The sequence below is a fragment of the Cnephaeus nilssonii genome, assembly GCF_951640355.1.
Source record: "Cnephaeus nilssonii genome assembly, chromosome: X".
NCBI classification, from domain to species: domain Eukaryota; kingdom Metazoa; phylum Chordata; class Mammalia; order Chiroptera; family Vespertilionidae; genus Cnephaeus; species Cnephaeus nilssonii.
This window is the reverse complement of record NC_137071.1, coordinates 18,844,315-18,861,452: the sequence shown is the minus strand read 5'-3', so window position 1 is coordinate 18,861,452 and position 17,138 is coordinate 18,844,315. Positions and strand designations below refer to the sequence as shown.

The 17,138-nt window shown below is 38.9% G+C and overlaps 1 protein-coding gene across 2 annotated transcripts in view; it reads left to right on the top strand.

Moving 5' to 3' along the window:
* The window catches only part of DMD (dystrophin), a 2,362,317-nt gene that overhangs the window by 2,100,811 nt on the left and 244,368 nt on the right, over positions 1-17,138 (top strand). For both annotated transcript variants that reach the window (XM_079764882.1, XM_079764883.1), the window contains exon 61: positions 5,006-5,084. In XM_079764882.1, coding sequence (XP_079621008.1) covers positions 5,006-5,084 — 79 coding nt within the window. The remainder of the gene's footprint in view (positions 1-5,005; positions 5,085-17,138) is intronic.

The following is a 17,138-nucleotide window of genomic DNA, read 5'->3' as shown; positions in this document are numbered from 1 at the left end:
AGTCACTAGGCTAGAGCGTGGCAAATAGTGATGGCTGCCAGTCAGCCGTCTCTGCGTTTACGCGTTTCCAACTCTCCACGTCCCACGCCTCAGCGCAGTAAACAATGATTGCTGGGCACACCTCTACAAGAAAGTCACCCTCACTTTCCGACCCGATGGCAGACAGTCCAGCTTCTCCCCGTAGGAGTTTGGGTCTCAGCATCTCCCCAGAAACTGGAGTTCAGAGTAATCAGAAGCTTGTCTCCCTTCAGTTTGAAAAAAGCAGCGCACCCAGTCGCCCGCCACCAGCCCGATTCGCGCGCCTCCGTACCTCAGCTTTCCAGCACTTGTGCACGTCTCAATGCTCTTTTCTCTTTCCTTCTAGTTGTAGAACTTCCACTCAGCCAGCTTTCCCATGGTACTGGGTGATAGACGTTTTGTCTTTTAGTTGTAGTTTTGAAATTGTTGTGCGAGGCAGCAGTTTAGGTGTTTACCTATGCCGCCATCTTGGTTTCCTCTCGCTGTACAGTTTCTTGAACATCATTTTGCCGGGGCTGACCAGCAACCCCTGAACAATGGATGAACAGATTACTCAGACACAATTTGACTGTGAAAGAGAGGGCTAAGGGGCCCCTGACTCTAGTAGCCAGAGCAGCCTCTATTGCCTACCTCGTTAGGCCTTTATTGGAATTTTTATCTTCAGATACAATCAGTAGGGTGAATAATCTTGGGAGGACACATGTTTACATTGTCCTCTAGGCAAAGGCATCCAGAGATTAAGCATAAGGATTCCAGTAAATGCCCAGGGGTCTGCATATGTACAGACTTGTTTGGAAAAGCCAAGGAATAATTAGGGGCACCACCTTCGGCACTCCTCTAAGTTGGAATTCCAATAAACAGGGCAGGAGGCCTTCCACACTTCCCTTTTATCAGAATGTCCTCCTTACAACTTTCTAACCAAGTCTCATGTGCTCACCAACATCATTTATTGAATAAACTGCCTTTTCCCCTTTGTATATTCTTGCCTCCTTTATTATAGATTAATTGACCATATAAGTATGGATTTGTGGACTCTATTCTGTTCCATTGAATTATGTGTTTTTGTGCCAGTACCATGCTGTTTTGATTATTATAGTTATAGCTTTGTAATATAGTTTGAAATCAGGGAACATGATGCCTTCAAATGTATTCTTCTTTTTCAAGATTGCTTTGACTATTTGGGGTCTTTTGTGGTTGCATAGAAATTTTAGGATTATTTGTTCTAGTTCTATGATAAATGCCATTAGTATTTTGATAGGGATTGCACTGAATCTGTAGATTGATTTGGGTAGTATGCACTTTTTAATGATATTAATTCTCAAATCCATAAGCATGGTCTATCTATTTATTTGTGTCTTCAATTGCTTTCATAAATGTGTTATGGTTTTCAGAGTATAGGTCTTTCACCTCTTTGTTTAAATTTATTCCTAGGTGTTTTATTCTTTTTCATGAAGTTGAATATGGGATTTTTTTTCTTAATTTCTCCTTCTGAATGTTCATTATTAGTGTATATGCAGCTGATTTCTATATATTAATTTTGTATCCTACAACTTTACTGAATACATTTATTAGTTCTAATTTTTGGTGGAATCTCTAGGGTCTTCTATATATAGTATCATGTAAGTGTTTTGTTCTTAAGTAACTACAATTTGTAAGGATCTTATGTGCCTTTATGTTTTTCTTAAAATTATTTCTTTGTTTATTTAAGTGTACATTCAATCCATGTAATACCTTTCTCCAAATTTTGTGAAAATAAATATTTCATGCTTAATTCTTTTGTTATTTTAAGACTATTTCCTGAATATTTCATTTCATTACATGATGCATTTTTAGTTTCAGTCTCTCATGCATTTCCTTAAGATTAAGTTATTCAATTTTTATCTTATTCTGAATTCTTGACAACATTGAATATACACTGGAAACTGCTGCTGGAGTTCTCCTTGTATAGGAAGGAAACGCCCTGCAGAGATCAAGGGCCTATGATGGACTCAGATGCTGCATCTGTGTGGTCTCTGTGAAGCTACTAACATCATTGCTAGAGGACTTGGCCTGAGGAGCACTCATACTTCTTCCATTTGCATGTTCCTCCTTGGGATTTCTTTCTTAATATAAGAAAATATTTCTGGATAGTGTCCACTCCCATATTCCTCATTCCTTCTTCCCCACCCCCAAAATTTCACATTCATCTCTTGATTAATCAGTTCATAAAATTACCCATTCGGCATTTAGAACTAATTACATATTCCAAAAATTCATTTGCATGTGTTTTTCTACCATCCATCTCTATAATCTTATGATATCACATTCTTCGTGACCAGAAACTGACCTGCTACGGGATCATAAAATATACTGATGACTAAGGTGTTATAGATCTGACAATAGATTTGGTCTGTATTTAATATATTAATTGATTGAGAATAAATAAATTAGAAGGCTAGATGCTTATGAAATATTTATAAAATACTTTTTTTATTTCATCTCTAAAATAGCAAGCATTTAAGAGCAAGAGCCAGACTGAATAAGTCTGAAATCTGGCTCTGCTGGTTTACTAAGCACTTAAGCTAGCCAAGTTATGTTTTGTTTTCTTTTGTTTTAACCTCTCATACTTCAGTTTATACATCAATAAAGTGGGGAAATAATATTACTTCCTAATATAGAATTATCATAAAGATTAAATAAATTAATATTGTCATTAATGAAGTGCTTAATAAACATTAGCTGTTTTTGTATTGTATGTGGTGTGTTGCACATTATCACTTATTCCTCTCCATTTATTAACCATAGTATCAACAATAACAGTAGCCAATCACATTTACTGAGCAATTATCATGTGACAGAAACTAGGCCAAATACTTCACATGTATCATCTTATTTAATTCCCACCAAAACTCTATGAGGTAGGTCATATAGTTGTTCCATTTTACTGATAAGGAAAGTTAAGATTTTTCACTCAAGGATGTGCAGTATGCACTCAGGGCCAGTGGGCATTCTTGTTTATTCTCTCTCTTTCTCTCCCTCCCTCCCTCCCTCCCTCTCTCCCTCCTCTCTCCCCTTCCTCTCTCTCTCTCTCTCTCTCTCTCTCTCTCTCTCTCTCTGTCTCTCTCTCTCTCTCTCTTACACACATGAGCACACATACACACATATCCATTGCTTTGGTCAACTAGTTATTAAACAAATATTTGCTACCACTTACTATGTGCAGGGTTCAGTGTATCCCACAGGAGAGAGGGTGGAAAAAGAGAGACTAGCAAAGAATGGCCTATGCTATGAAGGAGCTTACAATCCATTACAAGAGATACTCATGTCCATATAACTAAAATGAATGAGATGATAGAATTACTTCAAGTGTAAACAATGTGCTGTGAGAAGGCTGAGGAAGCAATCACTTCTAACCTGGGGATTGGAAAATAAGCATAAAAACATATAAAAGCTTTGAGCTGGGAGAGAAGGAGAATAAGCATTCCAGAGAGAAGGAGCAGGACAAACAAGTCACACAAGTGTTATATTGGATGGAATATCACAGGACAGGCAGGTAGAGTTTGGCTGAGAGTGCAGGGTCATAGGCTGGGAAGGTAGCATTGAACTGTTCCTCATGCTTTTCTGTGCAAACCCTACTTTTTTCGGGGGGACTCCACTTGGTTTTCCAAATATTTTTTCCAAGCAAAGATGGGCAAGGCTATGGAGAAAGTGGGAAAAAAGGGAGATTGTTCTGGATATACGTATGCTAGACACTTATTGATATTGGAAGGTTAGAGTTGGCTTTGGACCAGGATACCTGAGCCACTTTTCTGATAAATTTAAGATCTATTTTACCTCTTGGGAATTCTTCACAGCACAAGGGCAAACCACTCGAGCTCTGATGGCTCTGGCCAAGCACTAGCTAGCCCCTTGTTTAGCATGGGCTGTTCAGAACCAAATCAAGATCTACTGTCGTGGAGCTAGGATGTGGATGTTTGGGACCACCACTGGTTGACACAATGTCAGATGACAAAGTATACCATTTCACTCATAAAATTCTTCCTTTCTTTCCCCACTCAGAATGGAATTTACTAAACTATCAGGACATTGTGTTCGTATATTGTAGAAAAATCTAATAAAAAAAACATGGTAATTTTTACTCTATGCCAGCTAAAGATATAATTCCTAGTAATCCAAGTCCACTAAGAAATAAAATCTGAACATTTCTTTCATCTCATTATCTACCCTGTAAATACCCTAAATTTAAGCCTTGCCTCTGTTTTTTTGTGTGTGTGTTTTTTTTGATACTGAAGTATTAATCAACTATTTGGTTACTTATTACCAATGAGTAATTAGGACTCAATGATCCATTAATTATTGATCAATATTGTTCCAAAAAGCATTAGTCAAAAACAATAGACTTAGTCAAGGACTAAGACAAAATATGTCACTTCTGAGGTCCTTTAGTCACCTGATATAGTGAATGGCAACCTCCCTAACCTTTTCATGAAGAATTTATAGTTTGCATTTTTGTTGGTACTAATTAGAGCAGTAGTTCATTTGTGGCTGCACCAGTGAGGTTTTATTTTCAATCCATTTTAACATTGTCGAGAGAGCAAATCTTTTTTGTTTGACCTTGGTTTCATAAAAATGGGTCTTGGAGGCCACAAACAATAAGTGGATATTAAAACCAGAGTTGCCCAGCCGGTATTGCTCAGTGGTTGAGCATCAACCCATGAACCGAGAGGTTGCCGGTTTGATTCCCGGTCAGGGCACATGCCCAGGTTGTGGGCTCAATCCCTGGTACAGGGTATGCAGGAGGCAGCTAACTGATGTTTCCCTCTCGTTGATATTTCTCTCTCTCTCTCTAAAATCAATAAAAACATATTTTTAAAAACAGGGTTATAAATTGTTGCTTTAGTATTCCAGCCTTATAGGCCCAAAAGATCTTACCAGAAAGTATACATTGTTTTAATTGTTCCTCATTATATATGATTCGAGAACATCATCTGTCTCCTCTTCATCCCAGGTGGCTGTTGAGGACCGCATCAGGCAGCTGCATGAAGCTCACAGGGACTTTGGCCCAGCGTCCCAGCACTTTCTTTCCAGTAAGTCATTGTCAGCTTTCAGTGGCTAAGAAATAAGAGTTGAATTACCATCATCTCTGCTAAATGCACTGGCGGCATAAATCATCCCAAGAGATAACTTGGTGGGTGAATTCAGAAGGTTAGGAAGAGGAAGACCAATTAGATCATTTTGTCCAGTCTTCAGCTAATGCATAACTGTTTCCTACAATGTATTCTCAAGTGCTAACTTGGGTAATATTTTTCAGTCTTTAGTTCTGCTTATAGCAGTTCACTTCATACAGCTGGTAATTATGCTATCATGTAATTATATGATAATTCAATATGTGTTACTGTGAATCTATAATTCGTTATCTCTATATAACTTATTAAATACTCCCTGTTTCTTTTCCCTAGCTATTCTTATCACTATTTTATTCTTGACCTCTATTCATTCTTTATATTCTCCAGTTTTTATAATTAATTATATTATTTATATACCCTTAATAAATAGTCTCTTTTTAATAAAAATTAATATTAAGAGGAATAGCCTTAGTTAACTGAAAGTTTCCTATTGGAACACCTTATCAATATAAAAATCCACATTAAATTGTCAAGCTTCTGTTTTCCTCTGACTAATGTTCATTTACACCACAGTTTCTCTTATTGCAAAAGTATATATGTTGAGTTTTTTGGTTTTTAAGAAACCATACTGCTACCACATGGAGTTACCATCTGATAACATTTTGGTGTAGTTCCTTCTGGCCACACCAGGATATGTATGAGGGGTTAGCCATCATTTTAAGGCACTTACTTTGTGCCTGGCCATGTTACAAATATGATTTAATCCTTATAACAATCTGCCAGGTAGATACCATTATTACACCCATTTTAAAGATGAGGGAATCTCAGTCACACAGGTAGCAGATGACAGAGCCAGGATTCAAACCCAACAAGTCAGCTGCAGAGTCTGGTGTTGTGATTTTTTCTTTTGTTTTTGTTTTGTTTGTTTGTTTTCAGAGAGAGAGAGATAGAAACATCAATGATGAGAGAGAATCATCAATCAGCTGCCTCCTGCAAACCCCCTACTGGGGATCAAGCCCGAAACCCAGCCATGACTAGAATCGAACTGTGACCTCCTGGTTTATGGGGTTGATGCTCAACCACTGAGGCACACCAGCTGGGCTGTAGCATCTGTTTGTTTTTGTTTTGTTTTTTAAAATTCTTTATTGTTTAAAGTATTACATAAGTCTCCTTTTTCCCCCATTGACTTCTCCCCGCTACTCCCACCCCCAGCACATGCCCTCACCACCCTACTATCTATGTCCATTGGTTATGCTTATATGCATGCATACAAGTCCTTTGGTTGATCTCTTACCGCCCCCTCCCCCCACTTCTCCTGCCTTCCCTCTTAGGTTGAATGGTGTGTTCGATGCTTCTATGTCTCTGGCTCTATTTTTGTTCATCAGTTTATGTTGTTCATTATATTCCTCAAATGAGTGAGATCATGTAATATTTATCTTTCTCCAACTAGCTTATTTTGCTTAGCACAATGCTCTATAGGTCCATCCATGCTGTTGCAAATGGTAAGAATTCCTTCTTTGTTACAGCAGCATAGTATTCCATTGTGTAGATGTACCACCATTTTTTAATCCACTCACTGTTGATGGGCACTTAGGCTGTTTCCAAATATTACCTATTGTAAATTGTGCTGCAATGAACATAGGGGTGCATATATCCTTTCTGATTGGTGTTTCTGGTTTCTTGGGATATATTCCTAGCAGTGGGATTACTGAGTCAAATGGGAGTTCCATTTTTTATTTTTTGAGGAAACTCCATACTGTTTTCCACAGTGGCTGCACCAGTCTGCATTCCCACCAGCAGTGCACAAGGGTTCTTTTTCTCCGCATCCTCGCCAGCACTTGTCATTTGTTGATTTGTTGATGATAGCCATTTTGACAGTTGTGAGATGGTACCTCATTGTTGTTTTGATTTTCATCTCTCAGATGATTAGTGACTTTGAGCATCCTATCTAATAAAAGAGTAATACGCAAATTGTCCATCACTCCAACATACAAGATGCCCGTGTGTGGTCAAAGATGGCTGCCTCCATGTGGATACAAGATGGCCACCACAAGATGGCCAGCAGGGGAGGGCATTTGGGAGGGACCAGGCCTGCAAGGGAGGGCAGTTGGGGGCGATCAAGCCTGCAGGGGAGGGAAGTTAGGGGTGATCAGGCCGGCAGAGGCGGGAAGTTGGGGGGAACCCAGGCCTGCAGGGGAGAGCAATTGGGGGGGACCAGGCCTGCAGGGGAGGGCAGTTAGGAGCAATCAGGTTGGCAGGGGAGCAGTTAGGCATCAATCAGGCTGGCAGGGGAGTGGTTAGGGGGTGATCAGCTGTCAGGCAGAAGCAGTTAGGGGCATTCAGGAAGGCAGGCAGGCGAGCAGTTGGGAGCCAGCAGTCCTGGATTGGGAGCCAGCAGTCCCGGTAGGATCGGGCCTAAACAGGCAGTCGGACATCCCTCTCGGGGTCCCAGATTGGAGAGGGTGCAGGCTGGGCTGAGGGACACCCCCCCCCATGCACAAATTTTGTGCACCGGGCCTCTAGTATTTTCATATGTCTCTTGGCCTTCTGTATGTCCTCTTTTGAAAAGTGTCTATTTAGGTCCTTGGCCCATTTTTTTATTAGATTATTTATCTTCCTTTTGTTAAATTGTATGAGTTCCCTGTAATCTTTGGAGATTAAACCCTTATCAGAGATAACATTGGCAAATATGTTCTTCCATGCCATGGGCTTTCTTGTTGTTTTGTTGATGGTTTCTTTTGCTGTGCAGAAGCTTTTTATCTTGATGTAGTCCCATTTGTTTATTTTCTCCTTAGTTTCCATTGTCCTAGGAGTTGTATTGGTAAAGATATTGCTACAACATATGTCTGATATTTTGCTGCCTTTGGATTCTTCTAAGATTTTTATGGTTTCCCATCTTACGTTTAAGTCCTTTATCCATTTTGAGTTTATCTTTGTGTATGGTGTAAGTTGGTGTTCTAGTTTCTTTTTTTTTTTTTTTGCATGTATCTGTCCAATTTCCTCAACACCATTTATTGAAGAGACTGTCTTGACTCCACTGTATGCTCTTGCCTCCTTTGTCAAATATTAATTGAGCATAATGATTTGGGTCAATTTCTGGGTTCTCTGTTCTGTTCCATTGGTCTATATGTCCGTTCTTGTGCCAGTACCAGACAGTTTTGAGAACTGTGGCTTGGTAATATAGCTTGATATCTGGTATTGTGATCCCTCCAACTTTGTTCTTCTTTCTCAGGATTGCTGCAGCTATTCGGGTTCTTTTTTTTTTTTTAATTCCATATGAATTTTTGGAGAGTTCATTCTAGGTCTGTGAAATATGCCATTGGTATTTTAATGGGGAGTGCATTGAATCTATAGATTGCTTTGGGTAGTATGGACATTTTAATGATGTTGATTCTACCAATCCATGAACACGATATAGTCTTCCATTTGTTTATGTCTTCCTCTAACTCTTTTTTCACTGTCCTGTAGTTTTCCAAGTATAAGTTTTTTACCTCCTTAGTGAAATTTATCCCTAGGTATCTCAATTTTTTTGTTGCAATGGTAAATGGGATTGTTTTTTTAGTTTCTCTTTCTGTAGTTCATTATTGGTGTAGAGAAAAACCATAGATTTTTGGGTGTTAATTTTGTATCCTGCTACATTGCCGAATTCATTTATTAAGTCTAGTAGTTTTTTTGTTTGATTTTTTAGGAAAAGATTTTTTTTTCCCAAGTGTTTCATTTATTTTTTATTGAAATTCTTTATTGTTTAAAGTATTACATAAGTCTCCTTTTTCTCTCATTGACCTCTCCCGAACCACTCCCAGTAGTTTTTTGATGGAGTCTTTAGGGTTTTCTATGTATAATATCATGCCATCTGCGAATAATGACAGTTTTACTTCTTTTCCAATTTAGATGCCTTTTATTTCTTCTTCTTGTCTGATCAGTATGGCTAGTACTTCCAGTACTATGTCAAACAGGAGTGGTGAAAGTGGGCATCCCTGTGTTGTTCCTATTCTTAGGGGAAATGAGTTTAGTTTTTGCCCATTGAGTATGATGTTGGCTGTAGGTTTGTCATATAAGGCTTTATTATGTTAAGATATGATCCCTCTATTCCCACCTTGCTGAGAGTTTTTATCAAGAAAGGGTGTTGGATTTTGTCAAATGCTTTTTCCACATCAATTGATATGATTATGTGATTTTTGTCTCTCCATTTGCTTATGTGATGTGTCACATTTATTGATTTGCAGATATTGTACCAGCCTTGCATCCCCGGAATAAATCCCACTTGGTCATGGATCTTTCTAATGTATTGCTGGATTTGATTTGCTAGAATTTTTTGAGGATTTTAGCATCTATGTTCATCAGAGATAATGGCCTGAAATTCTCTTTCTTTGTAGTGTCTTTATCTGGTTTAGGGATTAGGGTAATACTGGCTTCACAGAAAGAGCTTGGAAGTGAGCCTTCCTCTTGAATTTTTTTGAATAATCTGAGAAGTGTAGGTTTTAGTTCTTCTCTGTAAGTTTAATAAAACTCCCCTTTAAAGCTGTCCAGACGAGGGCTTTGGTTTGCTGGAAGTTTTTTATTACTATTTCAATTTCATCAGTAGTTATCAGCCTATTGAGGTTTTTGTATTCTTCCTGATTGAGTCTTGGAAACTTGTATTTTTCTACGAATGTGTCCATTTCATCTAGGTTGTCCAGTTTGTTGGAGTAGAGTCGTTCATAGTATTCTTTTACAATCTTTTGTATGTCTGTGGGGTTGGTTGTTACTTCACCTCTTTCATTTCTGATTTTGTTTATTTGGGTCCTCTCTGTTTCTTGGTGAGCCTGGCTAGAAGTTCATCAGTCTTATTTATCCTTTCAAAGAACCAGCTCTTGGTTTTATTGATCTTTTGGGTTTTTTCTTTTCCTCTGTGTTGTGTATTTCTGCTCTGATATTTATTATTTCCTTCCTTCTGCTTACTCTGGGCTTTTCTTGTTGCCCTCTTTCTAATTATTTAAGTTGTAGGGTTAGATCATTTATTAGAGTCTGTTTTTAAACACCATACCAGACTGTCTTTTACTTGATTTACATGTTATATGGAGAAAATAATTTTATATTATCTCCCTTCATTCTTCTGACTTCTTTTATTGCCATTTTCTAGTCCATTCTTCTTCATTTCATTAATAAAAGATCCATGCTAGCAAACATTTTAAAGTATTTGACAAGATGATTTTATGTGTCTCTCCTAATGGTCCCGTCTTTTTGCTATACATTAATAATGTATCAAGAAGTTGTCTTATTTTCTGTCTGGGTCTAACCTTATTATTTGCATACAGCTGTTATTTGAGCAGTATCACACAGGCTTCAGAGGTGCCAAGGTAAAAGAAACAGGTTAAAGTAGTGTGTGTAGTTGAGTGGAATTATGGCTTTTCTGAATGTCTCTAGAACAGCGATTTTTAACATTTTTCATCTAATGACACACATAAACTAATTACTGAAGTTCTGCAGCACACCCAAAAATATATTTTTTGCCAATCTGACAAAAAAATAGGTATAATTTTGATTCATTTACACTGGATGGCTATTGTTGTGTTGGCTGTTGTCATTTTTTTATTTGACAATCTAAGGGGAAAGAGGTCAGTGCCCCTGGCTAAATAGTCAGGTATTGTATGTTTTAAAAATGCTTGTGACACATTAGTTGAAATGCACTGCTCTAAAGGAAGGAGCATCAAAGAGCAAGACACTCCGACTGAGAAAATGGGAACACATTGATGTTCTAGAGCAGTGATTTTCAATCCATGCCCTGCTGATTTTGCCATCTGTATTTTTCCAAATCTCTAGTCTACTTAAATTTCCTTGGTGGCAGCCATTCTATTTTATTTAATTGAGATTAAATATGATAACATACTTGTGACTCATAAACCATAAATAAAAATATTACTATTATAAATATTAATTACTCCTCAGACACCATGTATATTTATTCATTCTTCATTCTCTCTGTATGCCCCACCTGAATTCCCATGTCTTCCCCATTAAAACTGTTCTCAGCAAATGATATGTTATACTTATTTAACCCAGGTGACCGGTAAAGTTTAATGTATACTTCTCCTGGGTTATTTGCATTTTAATAGGGTGAAAAGCCATAAACCTGAGGAATGGCTCTCTGGTAGTAGAAAGTCAGCTGTAATCTCTGAGCTGTGAGGAAAGAACTTTGAGGGGCCATCTGCACACCATTCAAAGCATATCACACAGGTACCCACTTCCAGAAAAGTCAGGCTTGAAGAAACGCATACTCATGAAGACACTCATCTACCCACTTAAAGGGAGCCAGCCCTAGAAGTCACCAATTTCTTGGATACTCATGTGAAGTATCAATATATGCTTAAAAGCCCTGTTTACAGATATCAAAAAATACCAATTTGCTTTAAGAGGTAGTTGAGAAATAGCAAAGTGAGACTGAAGATTAGATAAAGATTTTTTTTAATGTTGTTCTTTTAAAAATTACAAAAGCAATATATACCCCTGAAATAAATTTTTGTAAAGCAAAGAGTACAAACAGGGCAAGAAAATTATTATTAAAAATGTGGTTTATAAACTTTCTGTCTTTCTCTGTGTGTGTGTGTGTGTGTGTGTGTGTGTGTGTGTGTGTGTACAGATTCTGATTTTTTTCTTTGAAAACATATTGTATAAAGATTTTTTAAAAGACATATTATAGTTTTATGTCCAGCGTTCCCCCCTTAGAACTATAATAAACTATTTTTGTGTGTTTAAATATTCCTGACAGAGTAATTTTTTGAATGGCTGAGTAGTAGTCCCTTTTGTGGCTGTACTAGATTTACCAAGGCAATTCTGAATCACTCAATGTTAAGCTTGTTTCAAATTTTTCACTAGTATAGCCAAAATTGTGACTAGCATTTTTGTCCACTTTTATAAATACCTCACATTTTTCCATCCCCAGTAGGGGTACATAGGGGAGGCAACTGATCAAAGTTTCTCTCTCACATCAATGTCTCTCTCTCTCTCTCTCTCTCTCTCTCTCTCTCTCTCTCTCTCTCTCTCTCATTGTCTCCCTCTAAAATCAATAATTTAAAAATGCCTCAATATTAAAGGATGTTTACATTGATAAGGTTTTTTATCTGTATTGCCAAATGACCTCCAGAAAGTGACACCAGATATTGGGTGCACCATCAAAACCATATTTGAGGCATAGCACCTCTGAAACCACTTATCAGCTATTAAATTGTGCTTCTATAAAAGAAAAACAGCTTCCCCTCAGCAAATAAAAATATGTTTGAAACAATACCACTGAGTTCATAATAAATGAGTTTGAATTGATATATCTCTAGTTATTTGCTTCCAGGTTCCTAGAAATAATAATAGGGTGATTTCTGAGGTTTAGAAATTACAAAGAAAGGAAAAATAAAGATGATCTACTAACTGCATCCCCTGCGCCGACAATATGCTCACTGTCTTTCTCTCTTTTTATTCTTTCTCTCTTTTCATTCTATTCTGTGTATGTGTCACACACACATGCACACACACACACACACACACACACACACATCCCTTTGATAATTACATTACCATCTGTCTTTGTTTTTTATCAGTAGAGAGAGGCAACCTTTAACTAAAGAAAAGTATTCACTGTTTCTTCTTGGTGGCCCAATCTCTGCTTGTTAAGGAAGTCATTTCTTTTATCTTAGATCTGAGAGAAAATGAGAAGAGAAAAGCATTATGAAGCATGACCCTTATCCATTGATAGACACTAGTTTGCCTTTCATTTTAGCTTTAATAATCTACCACTTCTAATTGACTTCTGCAACTTAAACCAAGAAAAAAAGAGAAATTCTAACAGTGTGACTTTTTTATTATTTTAAAATATTATTATATAATACATATTATACATTTATGTAATACATACATATTATATATCATACTAGAGGCCCGATGCATGAAAATTCGTGCAAGAGTAGGCCTTCCTTCCCCCGCTGCCAGCACCGGCTTCCCTCCGGCACCCGGGACCCGGGCTGGCTTCCCCCAGCCCCAGCTTTGTCAGAAAGGACATCCAGAATGATGTCCGGAAGACGTCTGGTCTAATTAGCATCTTACCCTTTTATTATTATAGATATTAGAATGCATATAATTGGAAGGTACAGTTTTGGTCTCTTCATATGTCAATGACCAAGAAAGTATAGTATGCATTGGCACATCAGTCTGAAAATTGTCCATCTTTTGTTATTTTCAAGAATTTAAGACCTTTAAAAAGAATATTAAAATTTTTTCTGGCCATGCTCTCAATTATTTGAGCTTCTGTTAGAAATTTTACTTTTCTCATCAAGAAGGATAACTATAGATGTGGATAAAGGTAGAAATCCTTCTGTAACAGTAAAAAGAACTTATAGTTGTAACATTTTACAAGTTCTAGAATTCCCTAAAGGAGCATTTCCAAACCAAGTTCCTGAGATTATTAATGTTTGGTATTATCTTAACTCTCCCTTGAAAAAATTAGTTCTGGGGTCAATAAGATTGGAAAAACACTGGGATGTAAAGGTAAGCGAGTTTCTTTTCTGTTGGAATTCTTGGAGCCTTTAATTTACATGGGCACTCTAAAGGGGGAGAGAGTCAGTAGCTCTTCTCCATATTTTATGTGACTGTGAAAGCCTTTTTCAGGCACACCAATAATTTTTCACTAAACATGCCATAGAACATAGTATGGGAATCTTTGTTCTAAAGATTTGGTATTTGCCAAATGGTTTAATGGCAAGAACCTTCTCTTGAAGGTAGTAAGAACATGATACAATTAAAAATAAAGGAATTTTTTAAGGCAAATGGGTTAACTCTCTTTTTCTTGAGGGTTCCAGTCTCTCCCCCACCCCCACCCCAATGCTGTGGAATTGCCTAACTAGAAAGAAAATTAGATAGTATCTTTTATCTGTATGTGTTGTTTTCAAACTGTTCATTAGTGAATCTAAAATCAGTTTAATGACTTGCAACCAATCACTAGAATGGACCAGAAATTATCAGAGTACATTGAACAAGTACGGTTGTGTTGTTTTGACACTTTGGTTTCAGTTAGAGAAACGTGTGTGCGCGCGTGCGCTGTGTCACAATATACGATGTTTTCCTTCTGTGGGTTGTAGCCTAAGTTTGAGAAACACTGAACTACTCAGGCCTGTCCTTATTTTTATTTTATTTTTAATATATTTTTATTGATTTCAGAGATGAAGGGAGAGGGAGAGAGAGATAGAAACATTAGTGATGAGAGAGATTCATTGATCAGCTGCCTCCTGCACGCCCCCAACTGGGGATCGAGCCCCCAACCAGGGCATGTGCCCTGACCAGGAATCGAACTATGACCTCCTGATTCATAGGTCAATACTCAACCACTGAGCCATACCAGCCAGGTCTGCCCTTATTTTACAGATGACAAAATAGATGCAGAAAGATAAAATGATATAACACATATAATAGATCTGAGACTGGAACCCAGTTTCTGCATTTCCAAGCCCCACCTCACACTGCCTTACCCATGAAGAACAAACACCCATGCCAATAACTACCTAGTCCAGCTGATATTGCCACAGATTTTTTCTCTCTTCTTTTCCTCATGGTCTAAGCCATAATAAGTTGATGCACAGAGCCTGAATTTTTCTCTCAAGGCCTCTTAGCCAAGTATTATCTCACCAATGCTGTATCAGAAATTGGTTAAGAGTACAGGCTATGACAGTGTCCAAATACTGGCTCAGATAATCTCTTTATCCTTCATCTGCAAAATGAGGATAATAGTAACATATCATCAATTTTAAGACACCCTCCCCCCATATTTTAACAGCTCTGTAATTAGAATGCACCTTATGACCAATGGGGTTTTGCATTCAATGAGATATGGTAATATTATTTTAGATGGTTATAGTGTAGATAAAATTGTTAATACATGTAAAACCCTTAGAACATGCTATGCAAGTGTTTGCTATTACCATCAGTATTACTGTCATTATTACTACCAACTCAATAGCATAACTTAGTATTATAGTCAAACTAGACGTGAAAGTAGCATTCATTCTCTTGCATTTAATTTTCAGTATAAGTAGTGTCTCCTTTTCTGAAGATGTTTTTCATGAATCTAATCAAAAAGTCTAGTGTTTTGCACATTATAAGATCTCAATAGTTATTTGTGTAACTAGTGAATAAATGAATAATTAATGGGTAGACCCTAAACTCTATAAGGATAGGATGCTTTTAGTCTTGTTGACAGTTACATTCTTTAGTACCTAACATGGTATCTGGTACTTAGTAGATGTTCAATAAAATCATTTGCAGAATGAATTATGTCTTTTACCCAAAAGAAGAGGTAAATTTTCTCCTGACATTGATAATACACAGTGGCACGATATTTAACATAGTGACTATCACATAATAGACACTCAATAAATAATGTCACATTTTATGTTACTTCTCAGCGAGGACTAATAGCATTCATAACTTTACATGGCCCTTTTTTAAAAATTCTCCTGTGCCATGTAATATATTAAGGGGAAAAGCTGACTTCAAAATTACAAATGATGACAACTATATCCTATCTAATAAAAGAGTAATATGCAAATTGACCATCACTCCAAGACACAAGATGGCCACCCCCATGTGATCAAAGATGGCTGTCCCCATGTGGACACCAGATGGCTGCCACAAGATGGCCTGCAGGGGAGGGCAGTTGGGGGCAGTTGGGGGTGACCAGGCTGGCAGAGGAGGGCAGTTTGGGGAGACCAGGCCAGCAAGGGAGGGCAGTTGGGGGGGGGGGACCCAGGCCTGTAGGGGAGGGCAGTTGGGGGGGACCAGGCCTGCAGGGGAGGGCAATTGTGAGTGATCAGGAAAGCAGGGAGGGCAGTTAGGGGTGACCGGGCTGGCAGAGGAGGGCAGTTGGGGGATACCAGGTAAGCAGAGGAGGGCAGTTGGGGGGGACCAGGCCTGCAGGAGAGGACAGTTGGGGGGGACCCAGGCCTGCAGGGGAGGGCAGTTGGAGGGACCAGGCCTGCAGGGGAGGGCAGTTGTGGGTGATCAGGCCAGCAGGGAGGGCAGTTATGGGTGGCCGGGCTGGCAGAGGAGGGCAGTTGAGGGAGACCAGGTCTGCAGGGGAGGGCAGTTGTGGGCAATCAGGCCAGCAGAGGAGGGCAGTTGGGGGAAGGGGGGACCAGGCCTGCAGGGGAAGACAGTTGGGGGTAACCGGGCCTGCAGGGAAGGGCAGTTGGGGGGGACCCAGGCCTGCAGGGGAGGGCAGTTGAAGGGGACCAGGCCTGCAGGGGAGGGTAGTTGGGGGTGACCAGGCCTGCAGGGGAGGGTAGTTGGAGGGGGACCAGGCCTGCAGGGGAGGGCAGTTGAGGGTGACAAGGCTGGCAGGGGAGGGCAGTTAGGGGTGACCAGGACAGCAGGGGAGCGCAGTTAGGGGCAATCAGGCTGGCCAGGAAGCAGTTAGGCATCGATCAGGCTGGCGGGGGAGTAGTTAGGGGGTGATCAGGCTGGCAGGCAGAAGCGGTTAGGGGCAATCGGGCCGAGGCAGGCGAGTGGTTGGGAGCCAGCAGTCCTGGATTGTGAGAGGGATGTCCCAGATTGGAGAGCGTGCAAGCTGGGCTGAGGGACACCTCCCCCTGTGCACGAATTTCATGCACCGGGCCTCTAGTTGGAAAATAAAATAGAAATGACAGAAAGGTACACAAAAAGAAAAGACTAAAAATATATATCAAGATGCAAACAGCCATTGTGTTTTTCTTTCTTTTTACTTTTGCAGAGTTTTGGTAATAAGCATGTATTACTTTTATAATGGAAAAAAGCAATAAAGGAAAAAAAGAAATTTTATTCTCAAGCTTTTAACTCAGTGACCTCTTGCAATATCAAACTCTAATGATTGGCTATGGAACTCTGTAAGACGAATTTCCTTTTTACTATTTGTTCTGAATTTAAAAGCTGTGAGTTTTATTGAATGATCATCTGGTTTTCAGATTATAAGATGCTGTAAAAAGAAAGAACTGATCAGTCCTGCAGGCTCTATAATCTGAA